The 23651-nt window shown below is 49.0% G+C and overlaps 1 protein-coding gene across 3 annotated transcripts in view; it reads right to left on the reverse strand.

The window, feature by feature from the left end:
- The window catches only part of DPP9 (dipeptidyl peptidase 9), a 42659-nt gene that overhangs the window by 13631 nt on the left and 5377 nt on the right, over positions 1 to 23651 (reverse strand). For all 3 annotated transcript variants that reach the window (XM_077332076.1, XM_077332077.1, XM_077332078.1), the window contains exons 3-14: positions 21606 to 21862; positions 19225 to 19337; positions 17386 to 17559; positions 14271 to 14439; positions 12480 to 12593; positions 10650 to 10778; positions 8198 to 8259; positions 6473 to 6573; positions 4437 to 4614; positions 2396 to 2561; positions 2210 to 2289; positions 1096 to 1248 (exon numbers count right to left, since the gene is read on the reverse strand). In XM_077332076.1, coding sequence (XP_077188191.1) covers positions 1096 to 1248; positions 2210 to 2289; positions 2396 to 2561; positions 4437 to 4614; positions 6473 to 6573; positions 8198 to 8259; positions 10650 to 10778; positions 12480 to 12593; positions 14271 to 14439; positions 17386 to 17559; positions 19225 to 19337; positions 21606 to 21862 — 1696 coding nt within the window. The remainder of the gene's footprint in view (positions 1 to 1095; positions 1249 to 2209; positions 2290 to 2395; positions 2562 to 4436; positions 4615 to 6472; positions 6574 to 8197; positions 8260 to 10649; positions 10779 to 12479; positions 12594 to 14270; positions 14440 to 17385; positions 17560 to 19224; positions 19338 to 21605; positions 21863 to 23651) is intronic.

The following is a 23651-nucleotide window of genomic DNA, read 5'->3' on the forward strand; positions in this document are numbered from 1 at the left end:
AGATTTTCTTCGTGAGTCTGCTTATTGAGAGTTCAACAGAGTCCTGACAAAAACTTGCTTGTCATATTGTGACTTTTCCATTGGTCCCACTCCAAATTAGCTCATTGGTTTTATCTATGACTAGGATTAAAGCCCATTGCAGCTGATACAACAGGCACTAGCATGGGGGGAGGGTGGGAAATAGCAAACAGAGAGGTAGAAAGAGAGTGATTAAGAAACAGAGATATAAAGAGAGAGAGAAAGGAAAGAAAAAAAGAGAGAAGAAAAGAGAACGAGAACAGAGTGATAGCAAGAAATGTAGGTGGAAGGAAGGAAGGAAGGAAGGAAGGAAGGAAGGAAGGAAGGAAGGAAGGAAGGAAGGAAGGAAGGAAGGAAGGAAGGAAGGAAGGAAGGAAGGAAGCAAGCAAGCAAGCAAGCAAGCAAGCAAGCAAGCAAGCAAGCAAGCAAGCACAGAGGGACCAAAATAGAGAGAAAGAGAGGGAGAGAAGGACAGAGAATTACATAGAAAGAGAATGAAAGAGATAGAAATTAAGAGAGGGAGAGAAGTAAACGAAGAGAGAGAGAGAGAGAGAGGAAAAGATAGAGAAAGAAAAAGCGTGATAGAGATAAGGAAAGGATGAGAGTGGGAGAGAGAGAGAGAGAAAGACAGAGAGAGATAGAAGGAGAGATGTAGAAAGAGAAAAGAGAAAAAGAGAGGAGAAAGTGGGGAAAGTGGCGTCTCCCAGGCTGGCTGGGGCTTTCTGTGCCCAGTGAGGCTGGGAGAGGCGGCAGCAGACAGCCCTCTCGGCTGCACTTCCCAATGAGCTGAAAAGCCCACTGGTAGGGTTTCTCGGCCCAGGGGGGGAATGCACCCCATTTGGCCCACTGTCCGGAAATGAAGTCCGGACAGTCCCTGCTCAGTCCCCGCCCACCTACCCCTTTCCCAAATATTAACAGCGCAAGCTGTTACAGATGAAGTCCCGTCTACACTGATAGCACAGAGCCCACAAGACATACATTATCTCGTCATAATCGGGGAGGTGAACAACTCATTGGATGTGTCAATGATGTCTCCAGGCTTGGAGCTGAATTATGGCTGTGGATGAAAGGACAGACCTGGCTCATGGAGCAGCTGTGAGAGAAGCCCAAGGAGGTGAGCCGGACAATCTCCCCAGGAGTCTCGTAGCTGACTACATAGAGGTGATGCTCTAGAGGGGTGTCCTTAGTGCCCTGGAAGTACACCAACTGTGTTTCTTCATTCACCCAGATCTGCAACAGAGAAGAACAACTGATTTTAGACTCCGATACAAAGGGAAAGCACCACTGGGATGCATGCAGGGACTTGAGGGTGAGGCGCAATGCTTCTCAAAGGCTGACAAGGTCATTGTCTGCCCAAAGGAGTCTGGAAGAGATACAAGTGAGCTGAATGGGAAGGCACTTTGGACAGATCTATTGGCATGCACTGGCAGCTGGCTTTCCTTTATTGGTGGCAGGGGTGGAAAGCGTCATCCAGCTGCAGCCGATTTATGGTAACCATTTAAGGTAAGAGACGTTCAGAGGTGGTTTGCCACAGCCTGTCTCCGCAGGGTGACTCTGGACTCCCCTGACCGCCCCTGCTTTGCTTCCAAGATCTGATGAGACTGGGCTGGCCTGGGTCCGTGACTTATTACCGCAGGAGAAAATAGGGCTTGCGGCTTCCACGTTATACGTAAGCGTTCAGCCCATGTAACATGTTAATCCAACCTCTCTTGGGCCTCAAGCTGGGCAAGAGGGATCAAAGACCATCAATGATAAAACTCAACAACATCCCCCCCCCCAAAAAAAACAGCCAAAACAAAATAAAACAACTGACCCTACTAACACTCAGAGGACACGTGGAACTGCCTGGGGCTGAATCAGGCCCTTTGGCCACGACTATTCAGACTGGCAGCAGCTCTCCAGGGCCTTCTCCATCCCCTCCTGCCTGGTCCTTTAACTGGCAACGCTGGGGATTGATTCTGGGACATGCGGGATGCCGAGCAGATGTCGGCTGCTGAGCCACAGCCCTTCCTGTGGACTGGTGGGTCTATCGCCAATTCCCTCTGGAGAGCTGTTCTTCAAATCCGCTTGCTTCTGCTGTTACTGCCCTGAACCTTTGGGAAGGGCAGGATAAGAATGTTCCAAAGAAAGGATGCTCCAAGCACAACGTGGTGGGCAACGCTGATCACGCGCAGCCCCAGGTACCTCATACCTTGGATCCATGCCTCGCCAGAACTTCCCATTCGCCAGTGGTTAGGGCAATCTCCTCCTTAACTGGGCATTTGAAGTCCCCTGAAAAAAAAGGAGGAACGTGACCCAGTGGCCAAACAGCAGGCAGGTCCCCGGGGGCCTCAGGGGGCAGACATACATTGGGGAGAGAGGCAATTGGGGAGCTTACCTTTGCTCGGGATGTAGGGTCGTGTCCAGTCATAGTTGTCCCTCTTGAGGATGGCCGTCACCCTGTACAGATGGCAGAACCCAGTCTTGCATTCGTTGGCGCGGATGAAGCAGAGCTCGTCCTCCTTCCCCTCTGGCTGGCAGAAAGGGTAAAAGATGTCGTGAACCTACCAATGAGAGAAAGGGGGGAAGCGAATGAATACAGCAGTGGGAAGATAGCGCCATGGTTGGCCATAGTAGGACGCACTCAAACATCCATGATGAACTGACTGCTCCGGTTTTTGAGGGCTTAACAGATACAGGCTGCAGAGATTTGTGAGGTCACACTGTTCTCGCCTGGAGGTGCTCCTTTTGCCTGCTGGAATCATGTATGCCCATGGAGTCTCACCATCCTAACATATCGTCCAGTGACAATAGCTTAAAAAGAGGAGGCAGAGTCAAGCAGAGAGAAAGAGAAAGCCTGAAATGGCGCCAAAGAGTCTGGTGGATCTTTACCTATGCGTGTTCCTTAAAATCTGCTACTTAGTTTTAAGATAAAGGTAAAGGTATCCCCTGTGCAAGCACCGGGTCGTGTCTGACCCTTGGGGTGACGCCCTCTAGCGTTTTCATGGCAGACTCAATACGGGGTGGTTTGCCAGTGCCTTCCCCAGTCATTACCGTTTACCCCCCAGCAAGCTGGGTACTCATTTTACCAACCTCGGAAGGATGGAAGGCTGAGTCAACCTTGAGCCGGCTGCTGGGATTGAACTCCTAGCCTCATGGGCAAAGCTTTCAGGCGGCTGCCTTACCACTCTGCGCCACAAGAGGCTCTTAGTTTTAAGATAGATATGCTTTTATATAATATCCATATTATACAGTATAAATAATAATAAAAAGCCATAAATACGCAATACTTCAGAGCCTCTTTTTATTTTGTAGGAGAATAATTCTGTCATTGGGTTCTAGAATAAGGTTGGTAGGTGCCATACAGGCCATGGTTGCTGAGATTTAAACCCAGCACTTTCCAAGCATAAAGGCTACAAGCTTGGCGGCATTAAAACAAATGCAACCTAAGATACAACTGCATCTATCCATCGACTGGAAATAGCCTTGAGCTAAGTTTTACCAGCTAATGTGGTAAATAAATATTTTTAATGATGATGGTAGAAAGATCGCAGTACCAATACAAAGCCAACACTCTGCTTTTCCTGCCCTCTGCTGTCCTACCCTGCAGGCTTCCTTAATATCTTCCCCAACACACTGCTTCTCATCCTTCTGCCCTGCCCTTCCAAACAAACCTTGGTCTGCTACTCCTTCCCCAACCAATTTTCCCTGTACCCCCCTCCCCCCAAGAAACGATCCCACTCCATCAATTTCATTAGCCCAGTACTAGCCCTACAATGGCTTTCCCAGTTCCCAGGCAGAGGCTTTTCCTTCCAAAGACTGGACTGAGCTCGAGATTCCAACAGCAAACACATGGCAGTGTTACGTCCCTCCCAGTTCTATGTGCTGCAGTTCTGGAGAGATATGGACAAACTGGAACGTGTTCAGGGACAGGGGACTGGGAAGATTCAGGGGTTGGAATCAGTGCCTCACGAGGAGAGCTTGAAAGAGTTGGGTGCAGCTCAGAAAACCAAACCTGCTTCTCCCAGATTCAAGTCTGACACACTCCCCATAACACCACGGTGGCTCTTGAGTTGACCAGCATTTGGACCAGCACCCTTCATGCAGATGCGTCGCATGTGCTTGGGCTGCCATGCAACAATCAGGGAATATGTGTGTGCATATGTCTGTGGAGAGAGCTTGCCAGCAGCAATACACCGGTATTGAGGCAAAAGCTCTACGGCAGAAGACATTATTTTACCATAGAGTTTGTGCCCCATACCAGAGTGTCCTCACACTGCAACAGTTGGTTGCCCAGCTAGGCCTCCCCCTCTTCTGGTGAGAGCCTGGCAGCCGTTCTTGTCCTCCCACCACTTGGTGCTTGAGCCTATTCCCTCAAATGCTTGTTCTGGCCACTTGGATTCACAAGAGGAGGCTTCTCTTCCACAGCTGGCCCTTACATTGATCCACACGTCCGTGACCTCCTCGTAGATGATGAAGGGCTGGACGTTTCCTGGCACAGCTTTGGCGAATTCCAGGCGCTGCTCCTCGCTTTCCGGGACAGGGATGAAGAGGGCGGGGGGGAGGAGGACCACTTGGAGCTGCTGCTGTGGTCTGTCCAGGAACATGGCCCAGGCGCTGAGGAGGGGAAGGAGGGAGAGAGAGAGAGAACAAATACAACTGAGGCTGCAGCCGCATTAGCCTGCCTCAGGAAAAACAGAACAGGGACCGGGTGTCATATTCCTTTATTTCTTTAACAGTCTGGGACAGAATCAACCTTACAGACACCATCCGCTGTTTCCATCCTCGTTCAGCTGCAGCCAAAGGAATACCAGGATCAGCACCAGCTAGCAGGGAAGGCTTAGAAACAAGAGAAACCTTGGAAGCTATCAGTAGCTGTACCTGTGGATCTCTCGAAGGGGAAATCAACACACAGCCCAAGAAGATATGATAGGTTCAAGTGGGTCGCCGTGCTGGTCTGAAGCAGCACAACAAACCAGAATCAGAGTCCAGTGGCAACTTTAAGACCAGCAAAGATTTATTCAAAGTGTGAGCTTTTGGAGTCTGAGGAAGAGTGCTTGCACTCGAAAGCTCATGCCTTGAATAAATCTTTGTTGGTCTTAAAGGTGCCACTGGACTCGGATTCCGTTTTATCAAGAAGAGATGAGTTTCACTTGTCCCAGACTCATGCAATTAGGATCCATATCAGTGAAGATAAATCTCAAAAATGAAGTCCTTTCAGCCCCCATTAGGAACACTGTTTAGTAAAAGATCATAAGTGGAAACAACTTTGTTTTTATGTGTTTAAGAAAGTTGAGAATGAAAGCTTTAAGAGATTGGACATTAACCAGTTTTTGGAGGAAGAAGCCCATACTATCTTTAAAACTGGCACAGTTTCACCATGTGGCCTGAATCACCAATCGGGCCTTCAATGTTTTCTATAGTTTTCCTTATCTCTATTATATGACCTTCCCTTTCTGCTGATGATTCTTTCTTTCAATGCTTTTGACTTAGCCCAGGGGATCTGGAATGCCTACAAACCTTGGGAAGCTGTTTGTGACACTGCTGGAACTAGATTGGATGTGATATTTTGCTGTCTTTCTATGTTTGCAGTTATATATCCTCCTAATATATCTATTTGTTTTTACAGATATTAGCTGTTGAAATAATTAGACTATAGAACAGTGGTTCCCAAACCTATCTGGCCTACCGCCCCCTTTCCAGAAAAAATATTACTCAGCGTCCCCTGGAAATTAATTTTTTTAAAATTTTAATAGTTATTCATCGCCCCAAATGCCCCTGTGGCCCATCACCGCCCCCCTGGATCACTGCAGCAGCCACCAGGGGGCGGTAGCGCTCACTTTGGGAATCACTGCTGTAGACTAATACATATCAAACCGATATATATCACATAGACCTTTTTTGCCTATAATATATTTTGTTATGAAAGTATGTTTCTGGAATTACTTTAAATGCCTTTTGTATGTATTTGTGAATTTTTTTTCCAATCTCGACTTACACTTCAGTACTAATTATTGTTTTGTATATTCATATGTTTGCAGAGTCTCTTGACAAAGCATTGTGTAGCGAAACGCGTTGGGAACTATTAAACAGATATCGTGTTGAAGACTGAAGACTCCTTATGTTTCAACTTACTAAGTAGGACTCAGAAATTTTGCGCTTCCATACAGGCATCCCAGTGTCCACTGTTTTGGTTAAAACAATATAGAGCATACTCTATAAGCCCAACCAGGGGCCATCTGACAATCTAATGGCTCCAGAACTCTGTCTAAGGATTGTCTAGAAGTCTACAGCCCAACAGACAGAAGGGATGAAGGGGACAGCCCTAAAAAAAAAGGAAGTTTGGATTTAAGACTGGACCACGTATATGAGTTACAGCATTCAAGGGGATGGAAATGTTCCCTCCCAGGCACTCCACAGACACTGGAGATACAGAGGTGCATGTTTACACCCCCCCCCCCAAACATGTACTTACTATTTCCCGTCCTGGGTCCACCCAGCTCGTGCGATGTACTCCACGCTTGGGAACATTGTAGCAAATGGGTGCACCAGCTCCTTGTCTTGGGCACAGATTATCTACAAAATCGGAGGGGGGGGGGGAGAGGATCTTTTTTTGAAAAGTGCAAGCAGGCTAACATGTACTTCCAGTTTTGTTTTGTAAAGACATCTTTTAAGACATTGCATTTCCATGAAAACTCAAAAGTCTCAGCCAAGTAAAGTGATTAAAATGCGGGTGTTTTTTTCTTCTTCTTTACTTTGAAATATGGCTCTTTCAGAAAGGACAGAAATCTGGGTCTGTACAACAAGCTAAAGTGCTCCGAGTCCCTCAAGAAAAACCTCCCAAACCACTGTGAAGACCAAACAAGGGAAGAAAACGCTATTTTTCAACCTGGCAACTTTTGTGTTGTAGGAGACGACATAACAAAAATAGAATGCGAGATCAATAGGCAAGGAGGAAATCTGCTAACAAATTCAGATCTTTTTGAAATCCATGCCGTCTCTTGGCCACTTCTGGCATAATACTAGCCAGGAGACTAACAGAGTCAGCCATTTTTCCACAGATGGCTTTGGCAAGGTATGATGGCTAAGGTTTTGGGAACCGGGGCCACAAGAGGTGACAGCAGAAAATGCTACCAAGTCGCCGCCAACTTGCAGAGTCCCTGCAGGACTTTCAAGGCAAGTGATGCTCAGAGCTGGCTTGCCATTGGCTGCCTCCCTGTCATGACCCTGGCCTCCCATCCAAAGATAAGCCATGCTGACCCTGCTTAGCTTCTGAGATCTGGCCAGATCAAGCTAGCTTAGGCCATCCAGGCTGGGCCAACAGTTTAAAGGTAAAGGTATCCCCTGTGCAAGCACCGAGTCATGTCTGACCCTTGGGGTGACGCCCTCTAGCGTTTTCATGGCAGACTCAATACGGGGTGGTTTGCCAGTGCCTTCCCCAGTCATTACCGTTTACCCCCCAGCAAGCAAGCTGGGTACTCATTTTACCGACCTCGGAAGGATGGAAGGCTGAGTCAACCTTGAGCCGGCTGCTGGGATTGAACTCCCAGCCTCATGGGCAAAGCTTTCAGACAGCTGCCTTACCACTCTGCGCCACAAGAGGCTCTTGGGCCAACAGTTTACATGAGTTAAAAAAAAAATCACATCTCTCTCTTTGTGAATTTCTATTTGTGATTCATCCTCTCCCCAAAAAAACATCGCTGGACCTGCGGGACCCTGAAAGCTACTGCCTGGTCTCACATCTTGTGTTTCTGGGCAAGGTAGTTGACCCTGGACCCCTCCTCTTTTCTCCTGCTCCAGACAGGCTAACTCAGCCACCCATCTGCATCTACCTGAAAAAATCAAGCAGGAACTCAGGAAAGCTGGCCATAAATTCTGCTAGACTTTAAGGCACTGTTGAATTCTTAGTTTTTATTGATTGGCAGTCCTAATTGAGACTTTTTAAATACTTGTTATTTTATTTACATTGTAAGCTGACTGTGAATTCCACAAGGTTGACAAACAGCTAATAAATGTTTTCAAATAACCAGGTATCTGAATGCCATGGCTACCTTAAAAACAAAACACAGACTGCTCTACACATGCCTTCCTCCAGCAAATGAGGCAAAGCAAGGCAGGCTCCTCGCATAAGGGTCAGACACTGTGAACAGAGAATAAGCAGAGCAATGGGGTCACACCTGGCATGCAGAACCAAGCCTACCTTCCCCTGGCTGTCAGTCTGAAATTCTGCCAGCTTCAACGAGATCTTAGGGTTCTTGCTGCCTGAAAAGGAGGGTTCAAGAATGTGACATCTACTCAACCGTTTCTAGTAAACGTTCCCCACAAGAATAATTTTTTCAGACTTCCAAAAGAAAATGTCTGCAAAATGAGGACACCGGCTATGGGCATCTTAAGATGCAGGCATGTGACCATGAAATCATATGCAGGAATCTCATTTTATTTACAGTGCCAGAAAACCCCTGTTTATTTTCATTCAAAGCGACTCCCTCTAATATTTCTTGGCTGAATCCAACAATGGATTTGGAAGTCTACTCCTAGCCCCCTTCCACTCATCCTTTGAGGAAATTGTTTTGTTCACTGTGGAACAGCCACTGCAGGCTACTTTGGATGGGCGTTCCTGTAAAGCTCCTTTCAACTTCATCTATTGCATCTGCGTGGAAGGTAGGGCATTCGCTATTACATTTTCCAAAGCTTCCTCCTCCCTTGGAAAATTAATGTATTCCCCACCACCACCATCTAGCTCAGGGAACCCCAACTTTTTTAGCCTGGAATACTGGGGAAGGGTGGTGGACCCAGTCAGGAAATGGCTGTAGCAGGAGACGGAGCCATCCACACAACACCAACCGTGGGCTCGCCTGCTGTCAAAAAGTAAAGGTCCTTGAGCTGTGGCACCAAACTTTGTTTTGAAAAATTACACAGCAAATCAAATACTCAATGGCTAATAGAAAGCCAGACAAGGCAAAAGCCCCACCTTGCCCCCCCCCCCCACTTCCCAGAAACACTGGATGGGCGTATGGGAAAGTCTGCAGCAGGCACCATATTGGGGACCCTAATCTAGCTAGACGGAGTGTTCTGAAGCAGGGCTAGTCAACCTGTGGTCCTCCAGATGTTCAAGGACTACAATTCCCATGAGTCTCTGCCAGCATTTGCTGGAGGACCACATTTTGACTACCCCTTTTTTGTGCAGAGGGGAGCGAAGAGGATGATCCAGGGCCTGGAGACCAAGTCCTATGAAGAAAGGCTGAGGGACGTGGGAATGTTCAGCCTGGAGAAGAGGAGGCTGAGAGGGGGCAGGAGGGCTCTCTTTAAGTATCAATAAAATTCTCAGTTGGAGGAGGGTAGGAAGTGATTCCTGTTGGGAGCAGAGAACAGGACCCATGGTAACAGGTTTAAACTATGTGTAGAATGGAACCAGCTAGATATCAGGAACAATTTCTTCACAGCAAGTAGTTCAGCAGTGGAATGGGCTGCCTAACGAGACCCTCATTGGTGGTATTCAAGCAGCGGCCGAACAGAGACTTACCCTGGATGCTTGAGGCTGACTCTGCATTGAACAGAGGGTAGGACTAGATGGCCTGTGTGGCCCCTTCCTACTCTAGGATTCTATTAATCTAATTCAGCAGTGGAATGGGCTTCCTGAGGAGGTGGGGAGCTCCCCCTCACTGGCGGTCTTCTTCTTCAAACAACAGAGACTTATCCTAGATGCTTGAGGCTGATCCTGCCTTGAGCAGGGGGTGTAACTAGATGGCTTGGATGGCCCCACTCTAGGATTCTCAGAGACAGTTCAGCAGTGGAATGGGCTGCCTAAGGAGGTGGGGAGCAGTGGCTGGACAGATGCTTATCCTGGATCCTTGAGGCTGATCCTGCACTGAGCAGGGAGTGGGACTGGATGGCCTGTATGGCCCCTTCCCACTCTAGGATTCTATGAGTCTAGTTCAGCAGTGGAATGGGCTGCCTAAGGAGGTGGCCAGCTCCCCCTCACTGGCGGTCTTCAAGCAATGGCTGGAAATATCCTTATCCTGGATGCTTGAGACTGATCCCGCATTGAGCAGGGGGTGGGACTAGATGGTCTGTAGGCCCCTTTCCAACTCTAAGATTTTATGTGTTATGTTGGTTCTAACAAGAGGTACGATGTGGCGTTCACTTGGCTCAACAGGGCAAAAAGCCGCCCCAGAAAACTACAGTGCTGCTTAAAAAATCACCCAATTCAAAGTAGGTTTCTCAGACCTTTGCTGGCTCTCCCTACCAACCCCTATGAAGCCGCACCACAAAGGAGAGTTGTAACAAGAGACCGCACCCCTCATGTCACTAACCAGGTATCCCTTTTCGCAGTGGCTGCAAAGAAAATTGGGGTAAGATTTGAGACTAATGATTTTTTTGATAACTGAATTTTAAAGGCTTATTACTGTCTATATTGTATATATTACAAATTTGTTCTGTAATGTTTTTACAATGGCCCAAGGCTATAAGCAATAAAATTCATGACTGATTGAATTCATGAGTCCACAGAATGCCAGAAATAATCATTAGCTTAAGAGCAGAAGAAACCAATTTTGATTTGCTGAGACTGGAAGACTCTTGTTTGCGGGGGAGGTCCCAGAAGAGTCACATGCAGCTAACAACACTCCTTTTAACCGCACTCTGCCACTAACCTGTCCTGGGATAGCGGTATGAGTCCGTCTTCCTTTCCTCCAGGGCAGGAGAGGGAACATGGATGATCTCCACTTCCGACTCGTCCACCTCCTCGTACAAGATCCGTAACGTTTTCCAGCCCTCGGGGTCTAGAATACAAGATGGCGGGGGGGGGGGCGGGGATGATACTCATTTATCCCACTTTTCCTTCATGGAGTTTGGGTGAAAAACATGGCTTTTGTTCCCCATTTTTATCCACACAACCACCTGGGGAGGGTGGTGCTGAGGCTGAGGGAGAGAACCACTGAACCAAAGATTGAGTAATGAAGACATGGGATTCACTGCTGCAAGAAGTGGCTGCAAGCACAAGCTTCAAGAGGGGACGGATGGACATACGGAGCTGAATATGAATCATTTATGACAAGTAAATAATTAATTGATATTTCTTATTTGGATTCATATGCCGCCCCTCCCGGCAAGCCAGCTCAGGACAGTTAAAAAACATGATAATTTAAAACATCAGACACAATTACAGTATTAATTAAAACCGAAGAAAACATCTCGTTAAGATTCTGTTGTCACTACAGTATCTGTTTGATACTATTCCTCGTTTCCAGGGGAAGCTCATCACAGGACGGGGCCAACCCAATGATGTTGCTATTTTTTAACAGCTCCAATCAAATGCCTGGCGGAAGAGCTCCTTCTTGCATGCCCTTTGAAAATGAGCTAACTCTCGAAGGGCTGGCAGCTCTTTCGGGAGCTCATTCCACCAGTCCCTGGTTAAGGCCACATGTACCTTTCTTCTTCTTCTTCTTCATGTATCTTTCAAGGGCCAGGGATCACCAGTCTGTTTGTGTTGGCTGAGCGCAATGCCCTCGGGGGAGGGGGAAGTATAGACAGTTTGGTGGCCCCTCAGGTATGTGGAGCCCAGGCAGCGTATGTCCTTATAGGTTAAAACCAAAACCTTGAGCCTAATCTGGAATTCAACCAGGAGCCAATGCAGATGGATAAGGATAGGTCTAATATGGGCTCTCCATGTCTCATTGGGCCTCTTGGTTATCTCTTCTTACCTTGAATAACAGACAAAACTGGCTCCCTTTCACTTCTGCAGGCTAGCTGGGTGGGAAGGCACCTGGGTTTTGGCACTGAGGGGTGCTGAGGCAGGTGGGTTGGGAGTATCTTAAATCTGATTTTTGCATGCAGCCCTCAATTTCAGCAAAGAGTTTTCATGTACCCGTTTCATTAACTTTTTAATAAAGAGACTTCTGAAACCAAGAGTCTGCTGATTGGGGGAATCTGACTGGAAATTGACAACAGGGAGGCCTTACAGCACCTCCTGAAGGTCTCCAAGGAAGGGGCCCGTCACCTCTTCAAGAAGCCCACTCCATAGAGCTGGTGCTATGGTGGAGAAGCCCTGGGCTCTGGTCAATGACTGGATTGTGGGATGGCCAACAGATGGCTACTCAATAAAGTAAGGAGCTTAAAATCTCCCAGGAATACCAATTTTGCTCTGAAGATGATTTTGGGGGAGGGGGTAAACATGGACTTTGCACAACTATAATACAGAAGTGATTTTGGCTCATGCTTCAGCATGTAAGGACCAGTGACTTACCTGCAGCAATTCTATCAGGGATATTTGGTGCCTCGGGCCTAGTTCCCACAAACTTGCACATCCTCCAGGACCTTCTGCAGAGGTTGTGACAACTAGCACAACTTGCTTGGTCTTGCCTAGTCAGGTCAACACAGCAAAATCTCCTGCCTGCTGTGCCCAGCTCAGGTTTGTGGCCACAGAGCTGGAGGAGAGACTCTCAAGGTCGAGGAATATCCTGGCCTCAATGCCTGCAACTCACCTTCTTGGCAAGAGGTGGGACACCACCAGTACCCTGTAAACCGATCAAACTCCTCCTGAATGACGAAAGTGGCGACTCCTGCTGATTTGGGATCATCCAACACGCTGGACAAGCCTGCCAGAGGGAGAACACAGAGCTGGGATTGGGGCCCAAGTGACTACAACGTGACACTGCCTATGCAGAAGTGGTCATCTGTTTGATTAGCAGCATTCTCTTTCTCCCCCAAGGCTGCATCTGCAAAGTCAAATGCACTCAGTTCTCAACAGGAGACCACGCACTCAGTAGCTTTAGCAGCAGTGACCATGGCCAGGGCAGAAAGGTGGGTTGTTTCAAATTTCTCCAGAGTCATCTAGTCCAGCCCCCTATACAATGCAGGAAAACTCACAACTACCTGCCTATCCACAGTGACCCCAATTCCATGCCCTGATGATGCCCCTCCAAAAAACAACCCCAGACTCCTGGGCCAGTCTGGCCAGGAGGAAATTGACCCAAAGTAGTGATTGGCATTTCCCTGGGCATGGAAAAAAGGGCCACAAGCGCCAAGCAACGACACAAGCCCACCCACTCACAATCTGCCCAAGTTTGTAGAATCAAAGAATCATAGAGTTGGAAGGGGCCATACAGGCCATCTAGTCCCACCCCCTGCTCAACGCAGGATCAGCCCTAAGCATCCTAAAGCAGGGTTCATCATCACCACCAGCTTCTTAACAGCAAGCTTGAGGGTGCTATAAACAGGTGGTCAATACTGAAAGAGAGCTGGTTTTTATACCCCAAAAGAGTCTCAAAGCAGCTTACGATCACCTTCCCTTCTTACCCTGTTGAATTAGGTGGGGCTGAGAGTTCTGACAGAACTGCTCTGTGAGAACAGCTCTAAGAGAACAGTCTTCTGCAGTTTAAATTTAAAGAAACTGTAAAAGACAGCCTTATAAACAGCTGTATGGCAAGGAGGCACTCCCTACCGCACAGCTCTTTTGGAATATCTTCAACCGTCCCTTTAATGTTTAAACAGCCTTCCTGCTGATACATTGTTTTTACGGCTTTAGCAGGGAACAGGAAGCAGGGGTTTAAGTTTTTGCTTTGGGGTATGGTTCATGTCCAACCCTATTGTGCGCTGGGGCTGCCTTAAACCTGGCTTTGTGTTGCCCTCCTGACCAGGTCAGGGCTTGCCAGCATCTCAGGCTCCCAGCATCTCATTACCCACCCCCGGACCCTTTTCACATGGGCCCATTATGCACGGAGTGGAAGGTCTGCATTCGGGGTGGAATGGCAGCGGCTAAAATCACCAATTATGCACGCTGCAGGCGGCAACCGGGCGCAGAGTCAACGTATGCCGCCGAAAAAGCCGCGTTAGCGAGATGCGGAAGTGGAGCTTCCCGGGACCAGGGCGCAACCAGAAGTGGCTCTGGAGTAGCCGCGTGCATACTCGGATACTCTGGGTTTTGACGCCGTTGCATTCCGTCCCGTGTGTAAGCGGTTTGCTTCGCTTCTTTCTCCTCCATGTTCTCCATGCCGCCATTTCAGCGGCCGTGCCTAATAGGCCATGGTGATGCTAAACCGTGTGCCCTACCCCTGCTGCATACCTCAATCCCCTCCAGTTCATCCTCCTGAGAGTATCACATTCCTAAGAATTCTTGCCCTTTTCAGACCACATTCTCTGCCTACAATTCTGACACTGCCCACAAACACCGAGCAAGGCTTTCACTGCCACAGCTGGGCCAGGCTTTCCAGCGCACCAACACTTCCGCAGACAAGCTGTGCCCACTGGCACATACGCAAGATGACCACGGCTACCTTTCTGGCAAAACGTCAGCCGGCGCTCCTCTCCTGTCCCGATGTTTGCTACCCAGAGGTCGTTGTTGTTGATGAACGAGAAGAAAGAGGGATCTGCCGGACAGATCTTGGGATCCATCCGGGGTCCTAAGCACTGGGACTTGAGTTCCTGTGGCTTCATTGGTGACACCTGGGCAAGGGGAGAAACACCGGCGCATTAGATGGGCTTAGAGCAGGGGTAGTCAAACTGCGGCCCTCCAGATGTCCATGGACTACAATTCCCAGGAGCCCCTGCCAGCGAATGCTAGCAGGGGCTCCTGGGAATTGTAGTCCATGGACATCTGGAGGGCCACAGTTTGACTACCCCTGGCTTAGAGGACCACCCAGACCGGGAATCACTGCGAAATGGACTGGAGGACTTGAAACGAACTGCTCACACAAGACAAGGGGTGATGCTCTGGGCTGAGGCAGGCAGCGATTTCTGAGCACTCGTTATAATCATAATTAAGAGCAGCAAAAGCAACACTCCAAAGCCTCCAGGAGAGCTTTTGTTTCTCCCTGGAAAGTTTGTAATCAGTTTGAACATTTCCACCCTTCACTAAAAAATTTTTTGGAGACTCCTGGGTCAATTTGCTGGGCAGGACTTCATTTACGGTGGAGGCCCCCAATGCGATGCCAGTTAAGGCTGAGCGCTTCAGCTCAGTTTGGCCGTCTCGGCGATCACCGAAGTCCGAGGCAGTGCATAGGAGGCCAGCACCGCAGTGAGGAGGGGTGGTGGCAGCAGCGCACCAGCGGTGGCTGCATGGAGACACAGAGCTCTGTGCTTGGGTGCGGCCACTGGCTGGTGCACCGCCACTGCTCCTCTCCGCTGGCTGCCTTGGGCTTTGGTGATCACCGAGGCGGCCAAACTGAGCCAAACACTCAATCCTAATGCCCGCAGGAACCACAACGCCGACCAACAGTTTTCCTGGGGCCCACCAAGTGTCCTGAGGTGGGTGGAGCCAAGTGGGGTATTTGCCCAGCAGGCCTTCAGAGACGTCACTAGAGATATGATTTTTTTTTAAGTTGCTTTGTCAACAGCTACAAAAGTCACTGTGGAACTCAAGGTAAACTGTGTACGCAAGGAACGATTGTATTACAGTACTTTCATTTTAAAAGGCATTCTACTAAAACAGATTCTGCCTGAAAGGTTGAAGATTTGCTACGAGTGTTAGAGCACTGGCTAAAGCAGAATTATTTCGAGCAAAGAAGTCATCAAGTTGAGTTTGCTTAGAGGTGGGAGGAGGAGATAAAGTCAAGCAGATCACGAGCCCTTTTGCTCAGTCCCGTCTTCAATAGGCCAAAATAAAAGTCCCGGCAGTCAGTCACACAAATAATTGTTTCTTGGATGATAATTATGACACCAGACTTGCCATGTTCAAGAGTGGACTTAAGCACAGCGCCAACCTATATATAGAATGTATAAAATATTTTAAGATAGCATTGCTTCATGTAAGCATGCCTAAATTCTCTCCCAGCAGCCTGGTTGAGAGGAAGGTATAAGAATGTCCCCTATGCTGAGTGTTCTTGTTCTTGACAGACTAAACAAGCTGTAAGAGAAGAAGGGAGGCAAGAGCCATTGTGTATAAATATCAATAACAAGTTTGAGAAGGTGATCGAGTATAAATTCAAGTGGGTAGCTGTGTTCATAGTCTGAGGAAGAGTGCTTGCACTCGAAAGCTCACGCCTTGAATAAATCTTTGTTGGTCTTAAAGGGGCCACAGGACTCTGATTTTGTTTTGTTGAGTATAATGAGTTTATACAAGCAGAAGGCAGTTCAATAACAAAATTCAAATGTGCATAAAGTTACATGCAATTTTTAAACAAAGTACTACTTTATCAATTGAATACATGAAATCAGACCAGAAATAATCTTTAATCTTTAATCCGCTCCTGCGGATAAAATAAAGATTTAATCTTTAATCCGCTCCTGCGGATTAAATAAAAGAGTAAGGGCTGCTGGGGAGGAGTCAGAGCGGGACCTGTCCGGGATAAAAACTTTGAGGAGCGAATCAGGAGCCGCAAAGCAGGCGGGAGCTGCAGGGCCGGCCGGCTGTGAGGCGGGTGGCCATGTGTAGTGGCGCGGCAGCGGCGGCGCTGGCGGCAGCGGCGGGGTAGCCACGGCGCTGGCGGCAGGATCCCAAGTGCGGGGCTGGCGGCGGCAGTGCAGGCGCAGTGCTGGCAGCAACGGCCCAGCTGGGCCGCAGTCGGCAGCGGGCGAGCCGCGGCTGTGGAGGAGGAGCGACTCTGAGGGTCTTTGGTTGCCGCAATGTCGGCAGGGGATCGGTGGTCTGGGCGTGGCCGTGGCCGCAAAGGGCGTGGGCCTGCGGGGAATCGGCGACTGGTAAGTTCTGGTGTGCGAGTGGGGGTGAGAAGGGGGGCGGGCTAGGGCGTCGGCGGACGGAGGCTTGTCATCGGCGTGGGAAGGGGGCGCGGTGGGGCAGTGGGAGATGGAGGGTCGGGGTCGAAGTGCGAGGCAGCCGGGCGGGGATATGCGGGGAGGGGGGGGTAGCGGTGAGTCCCGTAGGTGTCAGTGGCTTTGCGGCTCCTGATTCGCTCCTCAGAGTTGCAATCCAGGGCCAAGTGGCCAATTGGGACGCGCGCGAAGCATGCCTCCCTACTGGCTACTTGGCCCGTCTCCCGGACTCCGTGCCGCCAACTCTACAGTCCTCCTGACCCGCTATCCTTCCCGGATGGCCGCCAGGGAGGCCCTGCCCCACGCCGCTGGACTTTGGGAAAAATACTTTCCCTCCGCCCAAAGATGCAAAGGTTTCTCTGCTCCAAGGCAGCGGAGCAAAGATGCAACATGACTCGTGTGTGTGTGTGGGGGGGAAGCAATTCAGTTTTCAAAGGTCTGCTTCCCTCCCAGTCGCAGGAAGTGGTTTCCGAGCCTGGACAGTCTCTGCGGCTGCCCAGAATGTGCTCAACACTCTGCAAATGCACCAGTCAGTAGGGAGATTTTATTGATTTAAAATGTTTAGCTCTCACCTTTCTCCCCAGCAGGGACTCAAAGTTGCTTATGTCATTGTCTCCTCCATTTTATCCTGTGAGGTGGATTAGGTTGAGTGCCACAAGAACCTCAGTCGCTTTGACTCACCATGAAGCCGTTTTTGCCTCCATCCCGGCAGTGAAAGAGGCTGTTGCTGGCCTGGAAGAGGAAGAGGCCGCTCTCTCGGTGGAAGTCATAGGAGGTGATCCCAAAGACACCCAGCCGCTTGCGCTCCCTCAGCAGCTCCTCTTCCCTGGAGTACATCCCGTGGTGGGGGGTAGCCTGGCAGAAAAGAGGAGAGCTATGCACAAGAGGCCCGGGGCAGTGGGGGAGAGGACACAAGTTCTAGTCTCAGCCTTAGCTATCAATTTATTTATTTTGTGTACGGAATTTATGCCCTGCCTTTCTGTCCTCACTGGGGCCTTTAAGGTGGCTGACTAAAAACATAATAAAAACACAACTACATAAACGACATTAAAGCCAAGTTAAAATACACATTTAAAAATATATATTAATTCAATCATCAAAACTCAGAGCAGAAAAGACGGATCACTGAAGGAATGCCGGATGAATCAAGAAAATATCCACACACTGGAGGAGAATGGCAACAGGGAGAGATGCATCTCCCCAGGGAAAGAGTTCCAAAGTTGGGCGCCACAACCAACAAGGCCCTTTCCTGGGTTGCCACCTGCCTAATCTCAAGGCAGGGGCAAATGAAGCAGATGTTTGGAAGACTGTAATGGTCAGGCAGGTTCGTAAGAGATTGGGCAGTCCTTCAAGTACACTGGTCCCAAACTATATATGGCTTTAAAGGTCAACACCAGTACTTTGAATTGTGCTGGGAAACAAACTGGGAGCCTGTATAGGTGGGCCAAGACTCGAGTGAAATGGTCCCTGTGACCCACTCCATTCAATGTCCTGGCTGCAGCGTACTGCGCCTGTCAAAGCTTCCAAGCACTGTTCAAGGGCAGCCCCATGTAGAATGCATTGCAGCAGTCTAATCTAGTTGTATCCTATGCATGCACTACGGTGACCCATCTTTTCTGCCCAGGAAAGGCCGCAGCTGGCTTATCAGCCAAAGTTGGTAAAGACACTCCTGGCCGTGGCTGCTGCCTGCTTACCCAACCGTAAGCCTGGGTCCAAGAGCCACCCCCAGACCAGTGATCCCTCTACGCTGCACTTATGAGCACAGGAAGCCCAACTCAGCAGGAGTCTGAAGCCACACAGGGTCTTGCACTACTTGAGATTCCCGCAGTCATATTCTGCTCAGGATGTGAACTGCTCCACTCATTAACCTGCATCCATCCCAAAACTGCCCCCAGGCACTGGTTCATGAGGCAGAGAAGATAAAATGGTACAAGGGATATTAATAGACACCCCATCCCACACTTCCCTGCCGGGCTCTCTTTCTCTGTCTAGAACAAAGCTTCAGTCCAAGGACCCACAAAGTTTTATTCTGGGTGTAAGCTTTTGTGTGCATGTATACTTCTTCAGATACTTTGCCAGATGCTGTATGCTAAAAAGAATAATAATCATCTGCCTGCACGCGAAACCTTATGCCCACAATTAAACTGTTGTTTGTAAAGGGACCACTGGACTTAAACTCGGCTCTTTTGCTTCAGACCAACGACTGGCCTCAACCAGGGCCGGGGACTTTTCGGCTGATATTTTAATCATTCTCTCTGTAACAATATACCTCTGAACATCAGCTGCTTGAGATGCCAGGTGGCTGCTGGTTATGCAAACCTGACCTAGAACTCACAATCTGAGCCAGCAGAGTGAACCTCATGGAGGGGGGGGGATCAACTTTCACTAGAGAAGTTCTGAAGCTGCAACCCTTGTAAGGAAATGTGCTTATGACCCTTATTGGAGAGCTGAGGATGTTTTTCTTTTCTCACCATTCCTGTCTCGGCCATGGGACACAGTCCATGATCCAACGCGCCTCACCTGGAAGTGATCCAGCATCTGTTTCCATGACAACAAGAGCAGGGCTTCCTTCCGTACCTTTTTGGGAATCTCAGAGTAGAGGAGGGAATTCTCCCTGCTCCCATATGGCATTCCTGTGGAAGAAGCAAACCAGGACAAAGCATACATGACCCTGTATTCAGCCCAACAACTTGAAAACTAAGTGTGGACTATAAGCTAAATATGAGCAGACAGTGCGATGTGGTGGTAAAAAAAAGGAAAACGAATTCTTGGGCTGTATCCACAGAGGCATCACACTGAAATCACAAGATGCCATGGTCCCGCTGTATACCGCATTGGTCAGACCCCATCTGGAGTCCTGGGTGCAGTTCTCGAGGCCTCACTTCAAAAAGGAGGTGGGGAAAATTGAGAGGGTGCAGAGGAGAGCAATAAGGATGATCCGGGGCTTGGGGACCAAGCCCTAGGAGGAAAGGCTGAAGAACCTGGGAACATTCAGCTTGGAGAAGAGGAGGTTGCAAGGGGATATGATTGCTCTTTTTGAAATATATGAAAGGTTGTCAGAGGGCAGGGAAAGGTTCCTGTTGGAAGCAGAGGACAGGACCCAAAGTAATGGCTTCAAACTACATGTAGAATGGCACCAGCTATATATCAGGACAAAAAAATATCACAGTCAGAGAAGTTCAGCAGTGAAACTGGCTACCTAAGCAGGTGGCAAGTTCCCCCTCACTGGTGGTCTTTAAGCAGTAGGTAGACAGATACTTATTATGGATCTTTAGGCCAACCTTTCTCAATTTTTTTACCATTGATAAATCCCTGAAACGTACTTCAGGCTTTGAGAAACTCCAGATCTGGTAGGGAATTATAGCTGTGTATACAACCATGCAGGGCCCCTTCCCTTCCCACCCCCTCAAGGCCCAACACTTGCCATTTCGGGAAGAGTGGGGAATAGATCAACACGACCATATATAGTCATATCTCCCAATAAATGTTTAAGAAATTTTAAAATTAAAATTAACAAAATTAATAAAAATAAAATTAATTGCCACCCATTCGGGAAATCCTTCCAGGGCCTTCAAGAAAGCCCAGTTCCATAAAACCCTGACTGACCAGGGGGTGGAAGGTCTGTATGGCCCTTTCCAACTCTATGATTCTGTTTCCCAATGGGCTTCACAGTTTCAGAGGGAAGCTCTGCCCAAATCCTCACAGGAACAAAACAGAACCACACCCAGCTGCTGACCAGGGGGATTCTGCCAAAGAGAAGCTCACCTGAGAAACCCTGGAGCCCTGCCTGCTGGGAAGGAAGAAGGAGCTTCCCAGAGAGGAAATAAATAAATGATTATTTCTGTACTTCCTCTAAAGTGCTTTAATGGAGGGGGGTGGGGTGCACCGTCTAAAACAGGGGTGGCCAAACAGTGGCTCTCCAGATGACCAAATTGCAATTACCATGATCCCCTGCCACCATGTGCTGCCGGGGCTCATGGTAATTGTCATTTGGACATCTGGAGAGCCACAGTTTGGCCACCCCTGTTCTAAAGCATCTTAAAAATTACTCTGCAAATGACATGGGGAGCTCTGAGATTCGGGACCTGGAATTGATCTGAGTTTGGTTGCCAATAAATGAATTTTGGTGTTCTTCTGAGTTAAATCTCAGCATTCCCAGCTAGATACAGCCTCTATGGGTTGGCTGCCCAAGAGCTCCTGTGGTGTTGCAGTTAGAGCATCCGAGAGACCCAAGAGCGAATCTCTCCTCTGCCATGGCAGCTGGCGGAGTCCCCCTGGGCCAGCCACAGACCCTCTACCTCACCCGCCATGCATGCCTGGCATGAGGATGAAATGGAGGAGGTGAAACCGATAGAAGCAGAGTTGCGTCCCCACTGGAGAAAGGCAGGACCTAAACGGCATGCTCTCTCTTAAAGGAAGGTTCTGCAGTAAACAACTGATGCCCCAGTTCCCCCTCCCTCCCCAAATCAGCATAAATGCTTGAGGGAGTAGGGCACGAGTTGCTCACACTCTGCAATACTACAACCAATGAGTCTGAAAGCTGAGTGATGGATGCTTGTCACCAACGAATGCCCCAGAAGCCCTGGCATCTTCTGGGAAGAATGCCTGTGGGAGGTGCCGTCTTGTGATAGGCTTGCCCTCTGCCTCCTCCACTCCCTGAACACGCTCCTTCCACGGGCGAGGGGCACAGGGAAATGGCCCTCTGCCACAACAAATAACACGGGCCTTGCATTTTCTGAAGTTCTGCTGCCCCATTGAGAAAGGTGCCAGTCTGACATGCCAGCAAAACTGCGGCTGGAAGCATAAGGAAGAAGGCAGTCTTCTCACTCCTGCCCCTGGCCAGCCCTGTCTTCACCCTGCACCAACCAGCGTAGAGGATCAGCCATCCAAGCCAGCCCTACCGAGATAATATAAGCGGTGAGAGTGAGGGCTGGACTCCTCCGTCTTCCGAACAAACTGGAAGTCATGTGGCGCCTTGTTGACAATCATCCCCGTGTACTTGCGGCTTCCATGGATGATGTCACGCAGCCCCTCCCATGAATGCTTCTCCACATGGAACTGCGAAGAGGCCGTTTCTTCCATCTCCACCACCTCAGCGTTCTCCAGCAACGCATCCACCGCCGTCATCCTTGGCCTTCCTCCTGAACGGGTCCAGGAACTAGGTGAAAGGAAGGTAACACGTTTGGAATAGCCAAAGGGAACATCCAGAACTCTAAGTGCGAGATTGATTTACATACTGCACACCATCAGATGTTAGCATTGCACCCAGGCTTGAGCACGTCAAGCTGCAAAGAGCTGAATTGTGCTGGTTGGAGCAACCACTGGCCTGTTCAAGACCGGCAAGATCTTCAGGGCGAGAACTTTCAAGACTCCCTTGATCACGTCCTTGACTCTCAGGAATTCATAACCTGGATATCTTGTTGATCTCTAAGGTGCTTCTGGACTCAAATCTAGTGGTTAAAAGTCTTGAACTCCAATTAATCTAGTGGTTAAGTGTTGAACACACCGTGGAGATCTCATATCCGGCCTATACTTCAACAACTCAACTGGCTACCAACTGAATTCCGGATCAGGCTTAAGGTTTTGGTTCTTACCTTCAAGGCCATATGCAGTCTGGGCCCAGTGTTTCTGAGAGACCGTCTCTCCGCCTACACCTCCAATAGAGCGTTACGCTCTGCCACTGCCAATTGGCTGGTGATCTCTGGCCCAAAACAAGCACGTCGGTCCTCAATGAGGACTAGAGCTTTTTCCATCCTGGCCCCCACTTGGTGGAACGAGCTCCCTGAAGAGATCAGGGCCCTGTCCGAACTCCCATAGTTCCGCACGGCCTGCAAAAGGGAGCTCCTCCACCAGGCATTTCCCCGAAACTGACAACAGGTCCCCCCTCAGACATCCCCTCCATGGCCTGAAGCAGCCTGGCCTTTCTAGGGGGTTTAGCTTGTTATGTTGTTATTGTTGGGATCACTGAAGTTGTTTTGTTTAGAACCACTGCTGGATTGTTATTGTTGTATATTGACTGTTGCATGTTGACTCGTTCCATGTATCCCCCTATGATGTTGTATGTAAACCGCCCTGAGCCATATGGAAGGGCGGTATAGAAATCAAATAAATAAATTTGGGAGACCCAGGTTCAAATCCCCACTCCACCATGAAACTCCCCAACTGAGTTATACACTCTAAGCCTCGCCCAATATGCTTTCTCTTATGTATAGGGCAGGGAGGTTCTGGGAGAGCTCCTAGTACTGTGGCCCTGCTGGTAGACCTGCTGGTGGCCCCTGGGCTTTGGCCACTGTGTGACAGGGTGTGACAGACATAGGGTTGTTTTGAGGATAACATGCTGAGAGCTGCATATGTCTTCTTGAGCAGGGGTAGTCAACCTGTGGTCCTCCAGATGTTCATGGACTACAATTCCCATGAGCCCCCTGCCAGCATTTGCTGGTAGGGGACTCATGGGAATTGTAGTCCACGAACATCTGGAGGACCACAGGTTGACTACCCCTGTTCTTGAGCACATTAGCAAAAGGGTGGGACCAACAGGCACAATATTATGCAGCTATTTGGTTACCCTGGCTTTTTAAGAACAGAAGTCCTGTTGGATCAGGCCAGAGGCCCATACAGTCCAACACTCTGATCCAGCAACAGAGCGATGCATCATACATACAGTGTTCAGAAATTGTTGCTAGGACAGAACACTCTGGCTAAACTGCTGTTCTGGGCCAGTTATTGGGATCATGGGACCCGATTCTACAGCAATTACACTGGCTGCCACTTCCAAGTCCAATTCAAGGGGGGGGGGACTTGCTGCCTTCATGAGATCTACTAGGCTACATGATTTTAAAAGAAGACTAGACAAATCCACAGAAGATATGTCCATCAATAGTTGGCTTTTAGACCTTATTGCTAAAATGGAGCCTGTTTTTTGAAAAGTGATTGATGGGGTAGGCATC

Source organism: Paroedura picta, chromosome 4, assembly GCF_049243985.1.
Source record: "Paroedura picta isolate Pp20150507F chromosome 4, Ppicta_v3.0, whole genome shotgun sequence".
Classification (NCBI taxonomy): Eukaryota; Metazoa; Chordata; class Lepidosauria; order Squamata; family Gekkonidae; genus Paroedura; species Paroedura picta.